This window comes from Mesoplodon mirus (assembly GCF_964341445.2).
Source record: "Mesoplodon mirus genome assembly, chromosome: 8".
NCBI classification, from domain to species: domain Eukaryota; kingdom Metazoa; phylum Chordata; class Mammalia; order Artiodactyla; family Ziphiidae; genus Mesoplodon; species Mesoplodon mirus.
Window position 1 is genome coordinate 58,336,891 of NC_138984.1, and position 16,145 is coordinate 58,353,035.

Here is a 16,145-nt window from a genome sequence, read left to right on the forward strand (position 1 = left end):
GATGTATAAGACAAAACAAATAAGTGTTGATTCTGAAATATAAACAACTTTTGTGGTCAAGAAATAGACTCTTTCACTCAATAATTATTTATCAAATACTCATTATATATCAAATATTGTACTTGACTATGAAACTACAAAGATAAAATAAAATTTCTCTAGTTCCCTTCTTAAACTGGGATCAAGGATGTAGAGAGGCAAATGAATAAATGCATGCATGAATGAATGCAGATGAAGCCCAAAAGAAATGGAAGTTTCCAAAGCAGAAACAAAAGCAGTTATAGCAAAAGAACATAAGCATGTATGAGCACATACATTAATAATGGTATACATTTGACTGCCTAATGGATTGGGGAACTTGTTAAAGATTATTTATAATAAATCAAAATTGAAGGTCAATACATACTAAATCTCAAATTTGCATTTAATTTGTATTTGTGATGTAAATAAGAGATCACACATTCCAGCATCACCCAGCTCATTCACTTAATGCAGAAGGTAGTAAATACTCCCTTTTTAGCCAAACAGAAGACATTAGAGAACAGTAATCATAAAACAGTGTCAGGGGCTTTCTCAAAGAAAAATCCAATATTTGAGGGATATTGTTGCATTTAGAAGAAATTATAAAATTTAGGCAAAATCTATTCTAGATAAAACCTGTTCCCTTCTCAATCAAGTCCACGTTGAAATTATTTGTTATAATTTTTTTTTTTTTTTGCGGTACGCGGGCCTCTCACTGTTGTGGCCTCTCCCGTTGCGGAGCACAGGCTCCGGATGCGCAGGCTCAGCGGCCATGGCTCACGGGCCCAGCCGCTCCGCGGCATATGGGATCCTCCCAGACCGGGGCACGAACCCGTATCCCCTGCATCGGCAGGCGGACTCTCAACCACTGCGCCACCAGGGAGGCCCAATTTTTTACAACAATTTCTAAATGGAATTTGACATGGAAGAAGAGCTGTCTAAAGATACTGCACAATTTTCATATGTTTATTATAGAAATGCCTTATTCCTTGTGTGAAATATGCTTGAGATAATTCCCCAAAAGAGTATAAGAATGAAAGTTTACATAACTCAAATGAACTAAACTATCAACAATGGGATAAGATTAATTCTATATATTTGGTGTTTTACAGATGTGACATATGTCCAACATCTCTCGCTCATGCTCTCTTTTTAAAAATATTACAGCCAGGGAGGTAGAGACTTGTAAGAAAAGACTGAAGTCTCATTTTAACTTTATTCTTGATGTTCTTACAGGTAAAACTATCTTTTTACAAAACTTTTCAATATTTAATAAATGGTCAGGACTGAGGCTCTAGAGGTAGTTCCCTCATACCAAATTCTTTGACAGTCCAGCCTCACTGTTTTTCCACTTGGAAAAACTATTCACCCAGTAGCTACAAAAGGGTAACTATAAATATGTGTACCAACCAAAGGATTCAGAACCAAAAAGCGCTAAATTAATGATAAACAGGCATTGAAACAAAGGAAGGAATCATGTGCCATGGATGGTCTTTCTATTCCACTTTAACTCATAGACTCTGTGTGTATGCGCGTGTGTGTGCATGCACATGTGCACACTTGCATAGTGACCTGTAAAGATATTGTATCTTCTTTGCCTAGTAAAGGAGTTTGGAAGTGAGAGAAAGAGCAGCACAATATGAAGGAAAAAAGAGATGAGTGTACATTAATCTAGGAGGGGACTAGTCATTAACACATTTCCCATATATTAATCACATTGCTGATGAAAAAATGATCACCATAGAAATTCTTTTCTTGAAAGTGGTATCAGAAAGAATATGAATTGAACTTAAGCTCAGGAATTTTCTGAAATAGAGATTATATATGGAATGTTATTCTTGGTATCTCCTTCTCTTTTACTATTAAAAGTCAATTCAAGAGTATTTTCTGCCCTTTTGAAAACAATTTGAGTTGAGAGAAACTGCACCATATGCTCTGCTTACCCAGACAGTGTAAAGCAAAGTGCTGAGCAATTATATGGTGAATTTGATCAGTTTTGACAGCCAGTCCTGAAACTCAAGCCAGAATCCCCAGCTCTTTCTTCTGCAGCAGGTTCTCGGACTGAATTATATGACTAATTGAATCAAATTTCTACTTTACCTTGGCAATGTCCTCACAAATCCTACAAGTGCAAAATGGCCTTCCTGATCAGTGTTAACAATTCTATGTGTCATGGTTATTTTACAACTTCCATATCAGCATACATGAAATAATGATGGATAAAAATATTTCAACCCTTTGAAATACTATGGATTGTCTTACACACCAAAATCATCCCAGAATGATGCCTGTTCTCAATTCCTGCATCTTGTATTCACTAAGTAGAATATTTGATTAGGGAATCCTAGTACAAATTATCATCAGTTAAATATAAATTAGTTCAGGAAATTCTTCTCATTCTTTCCTTGAAACATGTCCAAGAATCATGTGGGTTACCTGGATCATTTCCTTAGCATATTACCGTAATCATATAAGAAATGCATGGCATTCACACTGACAGTATATCCTTTACATTAATATATTAGTGAAATTGAGATGACCTCAAGATAAAGGTCATTAACCTTAGCCACTGATTCTATAATCCAAACCCAAATAACTTTCTAGAGAGTCTCTAAATGGATGGGCCACTCACTTTGGATACTCATAAGGTAAAGCAATCTCCCCAAAACTTCTTAATGTGCAATGATTAGTTTAACTTAGAGATACATGCACATAGAACAGAGGGATGGGATCTCACTTCTGAGATGAAAGCAAATTAACACCGGGGCAATTTATCTTTCACAGCATATTATGGGTCAGTGTCAGCACACCACAGATGTACACCTCATGAGGAGGGTAAAAAGACATCTGTGAGATGGGGGGAAATGTACCAATAGTATATATTCAGTCTAAGTTAGTAATGAAATGTCAACCACACCCCAAATGAATGTTTCAAATATACAAAAAAAAAAGAGGAAAAATATTTTTTTATATACCTTTCCTTTTTCCACTCCAGATTAGTGATAGGCCAAAAGTTCTAGTTCATATATACTAGTGGACCAACTAAATTGAGAGAGGAAAGGACACAAGAATGAGATAGAGATAAAGGGAGAGGGGGAAAGAGAGAGAGAAAGAGATTTATCATTCCTCTCGATTTTGAAGCAAAATTAAATTAAAATATGTTCATGTTGAATTTTATAAGATACTGTTCCAAAAATTTTCTTAGTCATTTTCTGTTTTTATTATAGCTTCTGTTATGTCCACTCTCAGCAGAGACATGACTCATGTCATGACCACCATGAGGACCATGTGTTTTATCACTTCATGGCGCATAGGTGACTAGCCATATTTGGATCATGCCTCGACTCATAACCCAGGTCACACTGGTAAAATCAAAATCAGACAATGTCTCTTTTAATAAATCACTTAGGGAGTTCACCAAAAAGCTAGATTTATTCCTTTAAGAAGCTAGTATTATGTAGATAACCTCTGTAATTGCCACTGTTTCCAGTATTTACAATTGAGAGAAATGAAGAGAAATGAAGACAGGGAGAGACAGAGAGACAGAGACAGAGAGAGAGAGAGAGATAAAGAAAGAAAGAGAAACAAAAGACAAAAAGAATTCATGTCAGAGAAAATACTTTAGAAATATTCTGTTTTATAGGTTGTCAAATATTTGCAGAAGACAAATATATCTCCTTGGAAAACACTTGGAAAATGATTTCTAATTTATTAACACATCCTGTGGCTGATCAAATTTTGCAGAGCTACCCATGCAAACAACAGGGTCAGGCTGCCCATGGATATGCTGGGAACCATTGTCATGATCTCCTTCCTCTTTTAGCTTGCATTCCAGAAGGTCAATCAGTTGGAATACATCAACGTTTAACAGGGGATGATTTCCAGCCTTCAGGAAACAAATATAGTGTAAAAATAAAAGGAAAATTATGCCTTTCTTATTCTTTTTTTTTCCTTTGGGGATGGGTTTAGGGGTTCAGAAATTTAGAAGTTGTAGGGGATTAAAAGAGTAGTAAGTAAAGGATCAAATGAAAGTAAAGCATCTAATGAAATAGGAAGCGAAGACCAAAGAAGAAGGTATCAAAGTATAAGGAGGAATTAAGGTTGGGAAACCAGAGAAAAGAAAAAGTAAAGAGATCAGCAAATTATTTTATATAGTTCCACATACATTTTTTAAAATCTGATGAACAATTTATTTTTCTATGATATTCACTCTAAAATACTCCAAATATTATATATCACATTAAAATGAGATTCTTCAGATTCACAAAATTACTAACCTTCTCTGGTACAATTGATTTCATCACTGAAGTCTCCACAGTCATTGTCACTATCACAGGCCCAATGGCCTGGGATACATCTGCCACTGGAACATCTGAACTGATTATCAAAGCAGGACTGGACACAGCCAACCTCATCACTCCCGTCCCCACAGTCATCATCTGGAAAGAAGCATCAACAGCCAGGTGGTGAAAACTGGTCCATGGAGAAACTTCTCCTTATGAAATACTTAACATTTCCTTTTGGTATTGAGAGCTTTCTTTTGTTATTAAAAAAAGGAATGATAAATCAATGATCAACATTTCCCATGAGCAGTGGGAGAATTATTTTCATTTTTATATTGTTTATTTCTGATTGAATACCAACTACTAAACTAAGGGGGGAAAATCCTTGACTTTGGATTTTGAAGCTTAATTTCTATTTCACTCAGAAATGACTAACCACTGACTAAATAAATCTATACAACATGAAATAATTATGAAGTGGGAAGACAATGGTGACTGTAGGAATTTTATGAAATGATACAGCTTGTGATATAATTATTGCTGGAAAATTACTATTTAGACCTAGAACCTTTGTACCCCAGAGTTTATAACTGTATCTTTAATTCAGATCCTTTTTCTCCATTCTCCCACATGAGGGCTCACTGTGTACCCTTCCCCCACTGGCTCTTAAGTGTGTATATATATCAGGAAATTATTGTACGCTATCATTAGCAATGACTTATACTTTTTATTAACAACTGTTGCAGGAGGGAGGTGAGAGGAATGTGAAGTGAAAACAGATTAAATTGAAATCAATGGCTGAGAAGGTATCGATTTATGTATAATTCATTTACCTGTATTTGGCATAATTTAACATAATGATATAACTGAGTGAAGAAAAATACCATTTGTACATTAAAAAAGAAAAAAAAAGGTGACAAATTTGAAACCATGGAGAATTCCAGTATAATTTATAAACTACTCCATCCTGAGGTTATAGATGTTTTACATAAATGCTGTGGGGAGCCTGAATTGTCCAGGTCGTTTCCTCAGTTGTTGCTTTCACTTCATGTTTGTAGACTTAGGCTGTGTCCAGCATAATATCTGAAAACAAATCTCCATCACAGCCCCAAGGGACGGATACTGAGCTCCATTTTCCTTAATGCTAATCCCCATTGACGTGCCAGCTGCCCTCTCACCACTTGTCTTGACCATTGTGCTTGACTCTGCAACCTTCTCTAACAAACTACCGCAGAAAGAGGCAAAGCTGCACAGCCAGCCAGGCCCCCAATCAAATCAGTGCAGTCTAGGGGACATTTGGTACTTGCCAGAGTCGCAGTGCCATTTGCTGCTAATGCATCTTCCACTTTTGCATGCAAATTGAGTTAGTGGCTCACAAGTTGGGAATTCTGTGAAAGATATAAAAACATCCAATAGGAAAGGTGTTATCAACTGTGTTTCACTTAATTTGTTTCTCATTTGCTAATGTGATCAGAACTCTACCCTTCTCTTCCACAAAAGGCACAGAGGAAACATTAGGTAAACAAATACAGTGACAGTAACTTCTTGAGGACTTAGGATACACATACTTTTAATATCTTTTATATGAGTACACTTCAGTGACTGAAAGCCAAGGAGAATCACTTGATGAAGGACTGTTTAGATTCATTATACTGCAAGAAAAATAAATAGATGTCAATTCCCTGCACCAAGGGACTCAACCTCCTCCCAGTGAAGAACAGCTGGATGAAGCTCTATATTTGTGTGCTTCAAAGTAAAGTGCGTGCTTTAAAAGGGAAACACCTTTTCTGAACATAGAGAGCCAAAGTACGAAGGTTGGATCCAACTTTGCCTGAGTTATGTCAACATAATAAGTTGAAAGTAAGAAAACAAACACAAACAAAAAACTCATTAAATTTAGTTTAGTTGGTATCATACAGTTATAGATTTTGAAAGTGTGAATTCTAAGTTAAAAAAAAAAGCAGCTTCATAGCACAGGGAGATCACCTACGTGGTTTGTGACCACCTAGAGGGGTGGGATAGGGAGGGTGGGAGGGAGGGAGACGCAAGAGGGAAGAGATATGGGAACATATGTATATGTATAACTGATTCACTTTGTTATAAAGCAGAAACTAACACACCATTGTAAAGCAATTATACTCCAATAAAGATGTTGAAAAAAAAAACCCACAAAAATTTCCCTGAAAATCAACAACAGCAAAGAATTGGACTTCAAAGTAAAATTTTACTTAATTAAATCAAAAGACCTCCTTTCCTAAACCTTAGATAACTATGACAACAAAAATTAAAAAGCAAAACATAGAATTAGCACAGAAAACAATTCTAAAAGGAGATCACTAGCCAATTCAAAGGACAGGTAAATTCAGCAGACAATTTTGTCATAATAAGATCAGATAATCAAGACTGATTGCAAGAAAAAAAGAAAGAAAAAAGGTGGTAATAATAAGAGAAAATATAACTGCAAACAGCTCATCCAAGGAATTCAGAGTAGCTTACTAATATTTCCCAGGAGAAAATTTTTCGTATGGTGAAAGTAATTCATGTAGAGTTTACATGATTTGCTCAATATCAGAACTTTTATCTCCCAAGACAATATTCATAGAATCATAAATCCTCACAAACACAACCTATTTAATAGACATTAAAAAATAGAAAAAGAAGAATGAAAAACCTCCATCACTTCACTGGCATAAAGGCAGAAGAAAAGGACACATGGAGACAGAACTGTGGCCCATATTCTTTATTACTGTTTCTCTCATAGGTGGAGCCAAAGTCATTTTGTGGCAAACACTTGGTTTTCTCTCTAAGGCAAGTGATGTAGAATCATAGCCTATATTTGATAGCAGGGGGACCAGCAATATTTTCAAGTTGTATTTTGTAGCTTGTCTCAGAGCTACCAAGGGGGCGGAGCAGCTGGACTCGGGCTGCCCAAACTCCTTCAGCCAAAACTGTTCACATCTTGCCTATCTACACAATTATTTATCTACCTGTAGTTTTAATTTTGGAGTTTTGAGAACTATTTTATTTGGAGAAAAATATATGAATAATAACAATGTATTTCTTTGCTCAAAAAAAAGAAAGAAAACCATTGATTATATCCAATTTTTTCAGCCCTAAAGAAACTGAGAGCATGAAAGTTAGACTTGCCTAAAGTTATATGTATTTCCTTAACGGAAAATAGGTCTTAGAATTCAGTTCATCAAACTCTTCATCTATCATTCTATCGATAACAACCTCGTACCAATTTCCTACCTTACTTTCATTTACCATCCATGAATTACCTGGTATTTTACTCTACCCATATTTTTACTCTACCTATTTGTATTTTCAGCTTAAAGGTTAAATATTTCTCATAAAATGTTTCATTGTGTAAAGGAGAACTTCCTTGTGCCTAGCAGAAATGAGTCCCTAAATACTTTCACTTCTTTAGCATTTGGTTCACAAGTTTTTCTCCGTACCAGTCACTATTTCATAATGTTGGAAATTTCAATCATTTTGAATCTTGATCTTCTCTTTAAATTCTATAATACTATCAACTTTTGATTTATTTTTATAGGGCAGATCATACAAGATTTACCCAATCATTGTTGTCACACTTCTTTAGGCCTTTTTTTTGTTTGTTTTTCTTTTAAGTTTTTAAACACAGTCCTGACCCAGGTACTCATTCCATAGAGCCTTAAAGGTTAAATCATGGGGCTCACACATGCATGGGTAGTTTGCTCCCTACACCTTCTCTCCATGATCAGGCCCTCTGTACTGTTGGATAAGGCTAACCTCACCCATCATGCCGTCTTCCCTGGGCAAGTGGTTCCCTGCACTGCACCATTTATAAGAAGATTTGAATGGTAGTTACCATTGGACCCCCTATGGCCTTGCTCTCCTCATGGAACTTGGGCCTATTTGGCAGTCATGCTTCCCAGGTTTTCCCTCAAGTCCTCTACTGGATCATTTCTTTTTTAAGAGGACTTTACAAAGTAACTCCAGGTAGTGGTTCCACTTGAAAGCTATGTTATTGAGTATTTTCTTAGTACTTCAACCAATGAAGTGCACTAGTGAAGGTATTTTCAGGAAATAAGAATTTTAAATGGCATTGCTATAAGTCCTATAGAATTTTTGCACTTTCCCTTAAAAACCATGGCATTTTAAAATTAAAAGTCTATATCAACACATATTTTTGTCAAATCATTAGTAACTAGAATAGTAAAACACAAGCAATTAATTTTGCGTGATCCTGTCAAATACCTATTTTGTATATTATCCCCAAAATAATATTTCAAATTTAAATCGGAGGCTAAAATATTCACCCTTGTTCTTAAAATGGTGAAACAATGAGTTACCTTTAGAGCCTGTAAGAACTCTCCCTATCATGTAGCTGAGCTGGGAAAAGAGAGTCAGCCAGTATGATCAGCAGTGATATTCAGTGAACAGACTGCAAGTGATATAGCCATTCTTAATATTGGTAACTTATGCAATGACAATATAAATTGCTATTATTTCATAAATAACATGTAGGGAAAGTAGTGGCTTCATATCAGATCAGGTTGACATGGCATCCTTGACTACCTGCTTCTTTACTTCTTAAAAAACAATTTCTTTGTGTGAATTTACCTTTGAGTATATCCATCTGAGGTACTGGCATAATACCAACCATGGAAATGATTCTAAAACTGAACATATCTTTACTAAACTTTATGATTACAAAAGCCATTTCTTGAGATATGAATTTTAGAATAAGTGTAACTTTTTTTTTTTTTTTTTTTTTTTTGCGGTATGCGGGCCTCTCACTGCTGTGGCCTCTCCCGTTGCGGAGCACAGGCTCCGGACGCGCAGGCCCAGCGGCCATGGCTCACGGGCCCAGCTGCTCCGCGGCATATGGGATCCTCCCAGACCGGGGCACGAACCCGTATCCCCTGCATCGGCAGGCGGACTCTCAACCACTGCGCCACCAGGGAGGCCCTAGAATAAGTGTAACTTTTTGAATCCAAAAAATGTGATGAGAGCCTAAATATGATTCAAAGATAGAAGTGATAAGGAGGCAATCACTGATATGAAGAGATAGAAGACTATATCAAAAGCCATGAATGTAGCAACCCAAGAAATACTCAGACATATAGGAGAAAGCACTCAAAAGAGAAATAAAAATGCACAAGGCATAATTTAATCAATATTCCTAAGTATTTTTTTAACTTGACAAGATAATGAAAACTTATGTTAATCTTTCAAGAATCAACATGAATTTTGTCAAACAAGTGTTCTCCTCCTTAGATAAATAAGTGTTTAATGTTTAGAAGATGTACAGTAGACATGAATAGAGACTTTATATGAAGTATCAACACAAGTTATAATTAAAATGAGTAAGCAACTAAATGCAATGTGTAAGATATGATGAGATCTAATTTTTAAAAATAGCATTACATCTTTAGGCACCTATAATAGGTCAAGTTACATTTTAAAATCTCTTTTCTATAAACTTTGGAACATAATAGCCAACATCATAAGTTTTATTAGGAAAAAAATATCTCCCCAGGCATTTGGAAACTTCTGAAATTTGGCAATACAGGCATACCTCAATACAGGAGATATTGCAGGTTTTGTTTCAGACAACCTCAAATAAACCAAATTTTCAATAAAATGAGTCACACGAATTTTTGGTTTCCCGATGCATATAAAGTATGTTTACACTATACTTTATTAAGTGTTCAATAGCATTATGTCTAAAAAACATATACCTTAATTAATAAATACTTTATTCCTAAAAAATGTTAATCTGACAACACACAAGCTTTCAATTTGTAAAAACCACAATGTCTATGAAGTGCGATAAAGCGAAACACAATTAAATGAGGTGTACCATTGGTTGAGAAATTTCCCATGTGACCTTTAAGATTCTATCCACTTCTTAGATTCTAAGTCTAAAAACCAGCCAAAAAAAGAATCTGGAAATTAGCTCCGTAAAGGTTAAAACTTTCAAAATGAATAAAATATTTGAAAATCCAGTGTATCTTCACTCTCTAAGAAAATGAGAGCCATATATCTTCTGCCCACAGTAGATACAACATATATACATGTGTAAAAAATTAATAAATAGGAACCTCAATTAAATAGAGTTGGGAGACCAGAAGGGGGAGCTCTCACACCCTAGGATGATAGCTGAGCCCAACAGGAAGAAAAAAGACTCCTTTTCTTTCCTGGCGATGAAAAGTCATGAACTCTGTTTCTATACATCTCCCATCTTCCTTTTCCCCTCTATAAAAGTGTTCTCCTCCCTTTATGGGGCTTTGCATGTGGTTCACTATGGTTGCAGACCCTGACTTGCAATACTCTGCTGATTCCGAATAAATCCGTCTTTACTGGAGAAATATCTGGTAGTCTATTTGTTTTAGGTCAACATATGCATATAATGCATATGTGTTCTTAAGCAACTACACCTCATTTCTGATTCATTTTTAACATAATACTTAGTTACATCATTTCTCTTGGAAACCTTGTTGTCTGAGTTTACCAAGAGGTAAATTCTACAGAAGAAAAAAAAATTGGGAACTAGAAGAAAGCATAGGGCAAATCACTAAAAATAATGAAGGTATTAATTTAATGGACACATGCAGCAGAGTAAAGTCACTAATGATTCATTTTTGTTTCCTTATTGGTAAATCACACAGCCTCTGTGGTCACAGACTCCTGGTTTGTAACATGATCTCTTGAGTCTTTTAAGTCCTAAAGATCAAGAAGTCAGAAGAAACATTATCTGGAAATGCACAACACTCTAAAAGAATTTAGTGTAGAACAAATAGGGCTCATCATGTGAATAACTCCTGGGATTATCACAGCATTCATATAAAACACAGTAACTGAATTTCAGATACATGAAAGAACTAACAAATAAAGAAATGTTAAAATTATCTTGGGCTTTTCTCTGTTTAATAATGCAGTCAAATGTAAAATACATTTTAGAAAGAGCTCCATCAAAAAAGTTTAATATAGGCCTCCAACAATTTTTCAATAATGTCGGAAAATACTGTGTCCATTAACTCCTTAGTGTCCTATAGCTAGTATCTGATGGTGATAGAGAAATGAGATCTAATGACAATACATATTTTTTCCTAACAAATAAAACAAAAACTTTTTAAAGCAAATGTAACATTTTCCCTGTTCTTCCATATTAGTGTTAATTTTAAAGTTGAAAATAGAATCCAATATTTCAGTTTGTTTCTGGATACTTGTTCTGTTAAAATATCATTATGAATTCTTATATTTGATAAAGACTTAAATGTTATACATAATCTTTTCTTTCTTGGTTTTGCATAAATATTCTTTGACTTTTGATCTTCCTTGAGACACAAAGATCCAAAGTCAAAGAATATTTATCATGTTAAAATTACAACAAGGAAAAGAAAACTGTATTTTATTTCTATAGTTACTTCAACCTCATAGAATATATAATATGGATTAATGGACTGTTAAAAAATCTTCCTTTGTTGCAGGTAGTATGCTCAATTTATCTATTATATCTTTCAGCTAAAATTTATTGCCAGGTTATATGTAGGTTGTTGTGTAAATGGCAACAATTTTCTCTTTCTCTCAAGGGTAATCATGGTTGGTATGGTACTTATATTTATCTAATATACAAAGCTTAGAGAAATGTTTCCCAGTGAGGTAGATTTCAGATCCAATTTATGTTTTTTTCCTGTCTCTAATATAGGATTTTCCTACTTATTCCTCTTCCTTGGCCACAATATGAATATTTATAAGTAACTTATTGAAGTTTCAAAATACAGTTATCTCAGGTTTGTTTGAGAGCGTATATTACACATCCTATATACATGAATTTGACTTTCATGATTAAGTGTGTGGAAAATGTATAGAAGATTCAAATTAAAATAAATGTTAAGAATAATAAAGGAATCTGTGGTTAGGAAGGTGTTATATAAACATGAAAGAGACAATAATACTCACATTATACATTACTATTTATTGAGAAGAGGTACTAGGCTAGTCACATATACATTACTTACACTCTTCACAATAGCCCTGGAATTGTTACTACTAACCCAAATTTGCAGAAGAAAACAGTATAACTTGCCTAAGGATACACTGCATAACCAGCAAGTGTCAGAGTAAAATGTGAATACTAGTCCCAAATATATTATTTTTTCACTATACCCTGCTGAGCATACCAATACCCTTAAAAATTATATCACAGAAATATTGGGGTAAAGATGAAAATTTTAATTGTTTTTTTCTGCGGTTTACATCTTCTATTTATACTCCAATTCTGATTTTTACCTACTCCAAAGCATATAATTAAATTATAGTTATGGAAAATACCAGTACTTCGTAAGATTTTAGCAATTATAGGACTATAGCCTCTGAGAAAATATATAACATTTCTAGTTACTGATGCTACTTGTGGCTCCAGAGAATTGGTACTTATATAGGACAGACTTCCAAAGATCCAATAGAGTAGATATACTTTGGAGAAAAATGTAAGAGAATAGTGTACCCCAAATCATCTTCATTTTGCTGCTCTTTCATTGTTGTTACATAAAAACCTCATTTTATATCTCACATATGATGCCATGTAAAAAGAATATAAACTTTATAGGTAGGCAAACCTGAGTTCAAATCCTGGTTTTATCACTAACTAATGTGTGACCTTGGGCAGTTACTTAATACTCCTGACCCCAGGTTCCAACTCTATGAAACAGAGTAGAAAACTACTGCAAAGGTTCAAGATATTCATTCAATATATTTTACTGAAAACTTTATACCAGACAGAGTTCTAGGCCTTAGAGATACATCACCTAGAATGAATGAATGAATGAATAGAATAGAATAGAATAATACGAGGCACTGGGAATACAATTTTCAGCATTTTCTTTTCTCAGAATGCTTATAATCTGGTAGGAAAAACATTTGTAATATAATTAAACAAGTGACTTTAATAAATCTCTGATAAATGCTACAATATAGGCAGTACAAAGTGTTATTGCAACAGACAACATACGCATCTAAACTAATCTTAGATATTGTGCCCCAAAGGAAGTGTTGTACAAGCTGATACAAATGATAGATTCAGGTTAAATCAGATAAACAGGAGGAAAATGAGTGCTTTTAGAATATTCCAGAAAGATGGCATTTCTGAAGGCCCAGAAGTCAGAGGATATAAAATGTTTGAGAAACTGTAAGAATTTCAGAATGGTTACAATACGGTGTAAGATAGAAGTAGTGAAACTTTAGGAGCTGTAAATAGACTTGAGAGACAGATTCAGAAATGATCACTATTGGGACTTCCTTGGTGGTGCACTTGTTGAGAATCTGCTTGCCAATGCAGGGGACACGGGTTTGAGCCCTGGTCTGGGAAGATCCCACATGCCACGGAGCAACTAAGCACGTGTGCCACAACTGTTGAGCCTGTGCTCTAGAGCCTGTGCGCCACAACTACTGAGCCCGCGTGCCACAACTACTGAAGCTCGTGCACCTAGAGCCCAAGCTCTGCAAAAAGAGAAGCCACCACAATGAGAAGCCCGCACACCGCAGTGAAGAGTAGCCCTGGCTCGCTGCAACTAGAGAAAGCCCGCATGCAGCAACTAAGACCCAACAACGAAGACCCAAATGCAGCCAAAAATAAATAAATAAATAAATTAATTAATTAATTAATTAAAAGAAAAAGATAAATGATCACTATTGATGTAACAAAGCCTTGGAAGTTAAAGGAACACCCAGGGAGTATATTAAAAATGAGACTGAGAACTGGAAAAAAATACTGAATAGTTCTGGCAACGTGGTAGACAAATGAGAAATGCTAGATAAAATAGCAACCAAACATTTTAACACATAGGTGAATATATAAGAAAATAATATAAATTTTCCAAGTCCAGAAATGAAAATGGTTCAGAAAACTAGAATAGTTAGTGAACTATAACTTTTGTGTGTTTGTGTGTGTGCATGTGCATGTGTGTTATTTTGCTCACAAAGGCAGTAGAAGAATGATAGAATTATAATGTAGATGCTTGGGTTTTAATTTCAGCATCAGACAAGTGACAATTCTTTAGTTCCACACAAGTATGAATACTAATAGAGACCTTGGATTATCAGAGGCTAAACCCCCAGTGGAAGGGTACATGAAATAACATTCCTTCCAGTACAAAGAGATGTTCCAGCCTGGACTGTAAGTGGAAAAACATATACAGTCTCCCCTGGACATGTATAATTATGAGACTGCATCTTAAGTTCTAGTTTCTATAGTTCAGGAAAACTCAAGTTACAAAAATCAAGGTAAAAATTAACTCAGGGCATATAATATTTCTGAGGCTTGTCCAAGTATTCAGAAGAGCTGATCCCAAGACGGGTCTCATAAGACTTCCACAGGGCTGAAAAACATAGAAGATAGGCTCAAAATTCAAAATTATAAAAAAATAAAATAAAAAAGGCAAAAGAAAAAAAATCTGGTTAGTGAAATTCAGCAGATCCAACAAATGGCAGAATTAAATCCACAAGCTCTTCAGATATTTTAAAAATATGTGATACAGATTAGATTGAAATATGATAGGTACTATAAAATAGGGAAGTCAAAATTTATTTTAAAAAGAAAGACAAAAATTTTAAAAAATGTAAAAAGACATCATGAGAAAAAAAATTAGGCAGACTTGGAAAGCAACCAAATAGAGCATTTAGAAATGTAAATCAGAGCCTTGGAATACAAACTGCATGAACTAGTTAGTGTATTTGAAGAAACAATTACTAAACTGGAAAATAGATCTGAAGAAATTTCCATTGTTGCAGTTCAAAGATTAAAAATAATGTGGAAGGGATTAAGAATTATGGAGGACAGACTAAAATGATCAAACACTAACCTAACAGTTCCAAAAACAGTGAAGAGAGAAAATGGAGATAGGTGATATTTGAAAAGATACTTCTTTAGAATTTCCCAGAATTTATGAGAGATATGATTTTAGATTCAAGCACCACAGTCTATCTTGAGATACATAAAAATAAATTTATGTATAGAAACACTTCAGTAGAACATCAGAACGCCAAGAGGAAATTTATAAAACTTAAATTAACCTGTAAACAATTTACAAAATTGACTCAGGAATGAAAAATATATTCTTCTTCCCAAGTAAAAAATAAGAAATGAGAACTTTATAGAAAGCAATTTACTTCCTCTCCCAAAGAAAATAAGGAAAATATTTGAAGGGTAGTCAGAGACAGAGGAATCAGAAAAATGTAGGAGGGAAACCAAGAAATATCTTGTCATGGAAGACAAGAGGAGAAAGTGTTTCAAGGAGAAACAGCAGTGATGAAGGCTGCTCAGATAATCTTAAATACAAATTGAAGTGCCCTACCCAGATTAATTTTTTTCCTTGTTGAGCTTTCATGGAATAATCTGGGAAAGAAATAAGATTCCATTTTCTAGTAGACTGAGTGGAAGATGCATACGTAAATTTTCTTCAACTTTCCCAAGACACTGGACTGTGAGGAAAGTAAGAATTAATATGATAGCTGAAGAGAGATAGAGGATCAAGAGAGAGTTAGGTACTTATGCTGGTGGTAATCTTTTTTAAGAGGATGAAAGTTGAACATAAATAAGTATAAAAGGAAAGAAGCCAGTGAGTAAGATTAAAAATACAGGAAAGATAAAAGTTACATTTTCTGTTTTTACACATTTTAGGGAAGCAGAAAAATTTTCAAAGAATGGATTCATATCTAACAGTGATGGACTTCCCTGGCAATTAAAATAATTAGTTCTAAAGTGAGTCTATATTCAATTCAATCCTAAGGTTAATAAACAGTGACTTTAGATTTTTCAACCCAAGAAATGATTTTAAAAAGTAATAGCTT

At 34.6% G+C, this 16,145-nt stretch overlaps 1 protein-coding gene across 1 annotated transcript in view; it reads right to left on the bottom strand.

Annotated features, from left to right (window-relative positions):
- LRP1B (LDL receptor related protein 1B) overlaps nt 1-16,145 on the bottom strand; it is a gene marked incomplete at its 3' end in the record, with an annotated part of 2,351,282 nt that overhangs the window by 714,030 nt on the left and 1,621,107 nt on the right. Inside the window, exons 42-43 of the mRNA XM_082630936.1 lie at nt 5,612-5,692; nt 4,299-4,460 (exon numbers count right to left, since the gene is read on the bottom strand). Coding sequence (XP_082487062.1) covers nt 4,299-4,460; nt 5,612-5,692 — 243 coding nt within the window. The remainder of the gene's footprint in view (nt 1-4,298; nt 4,461-5,611; nt 5,693-16,145) is intronic.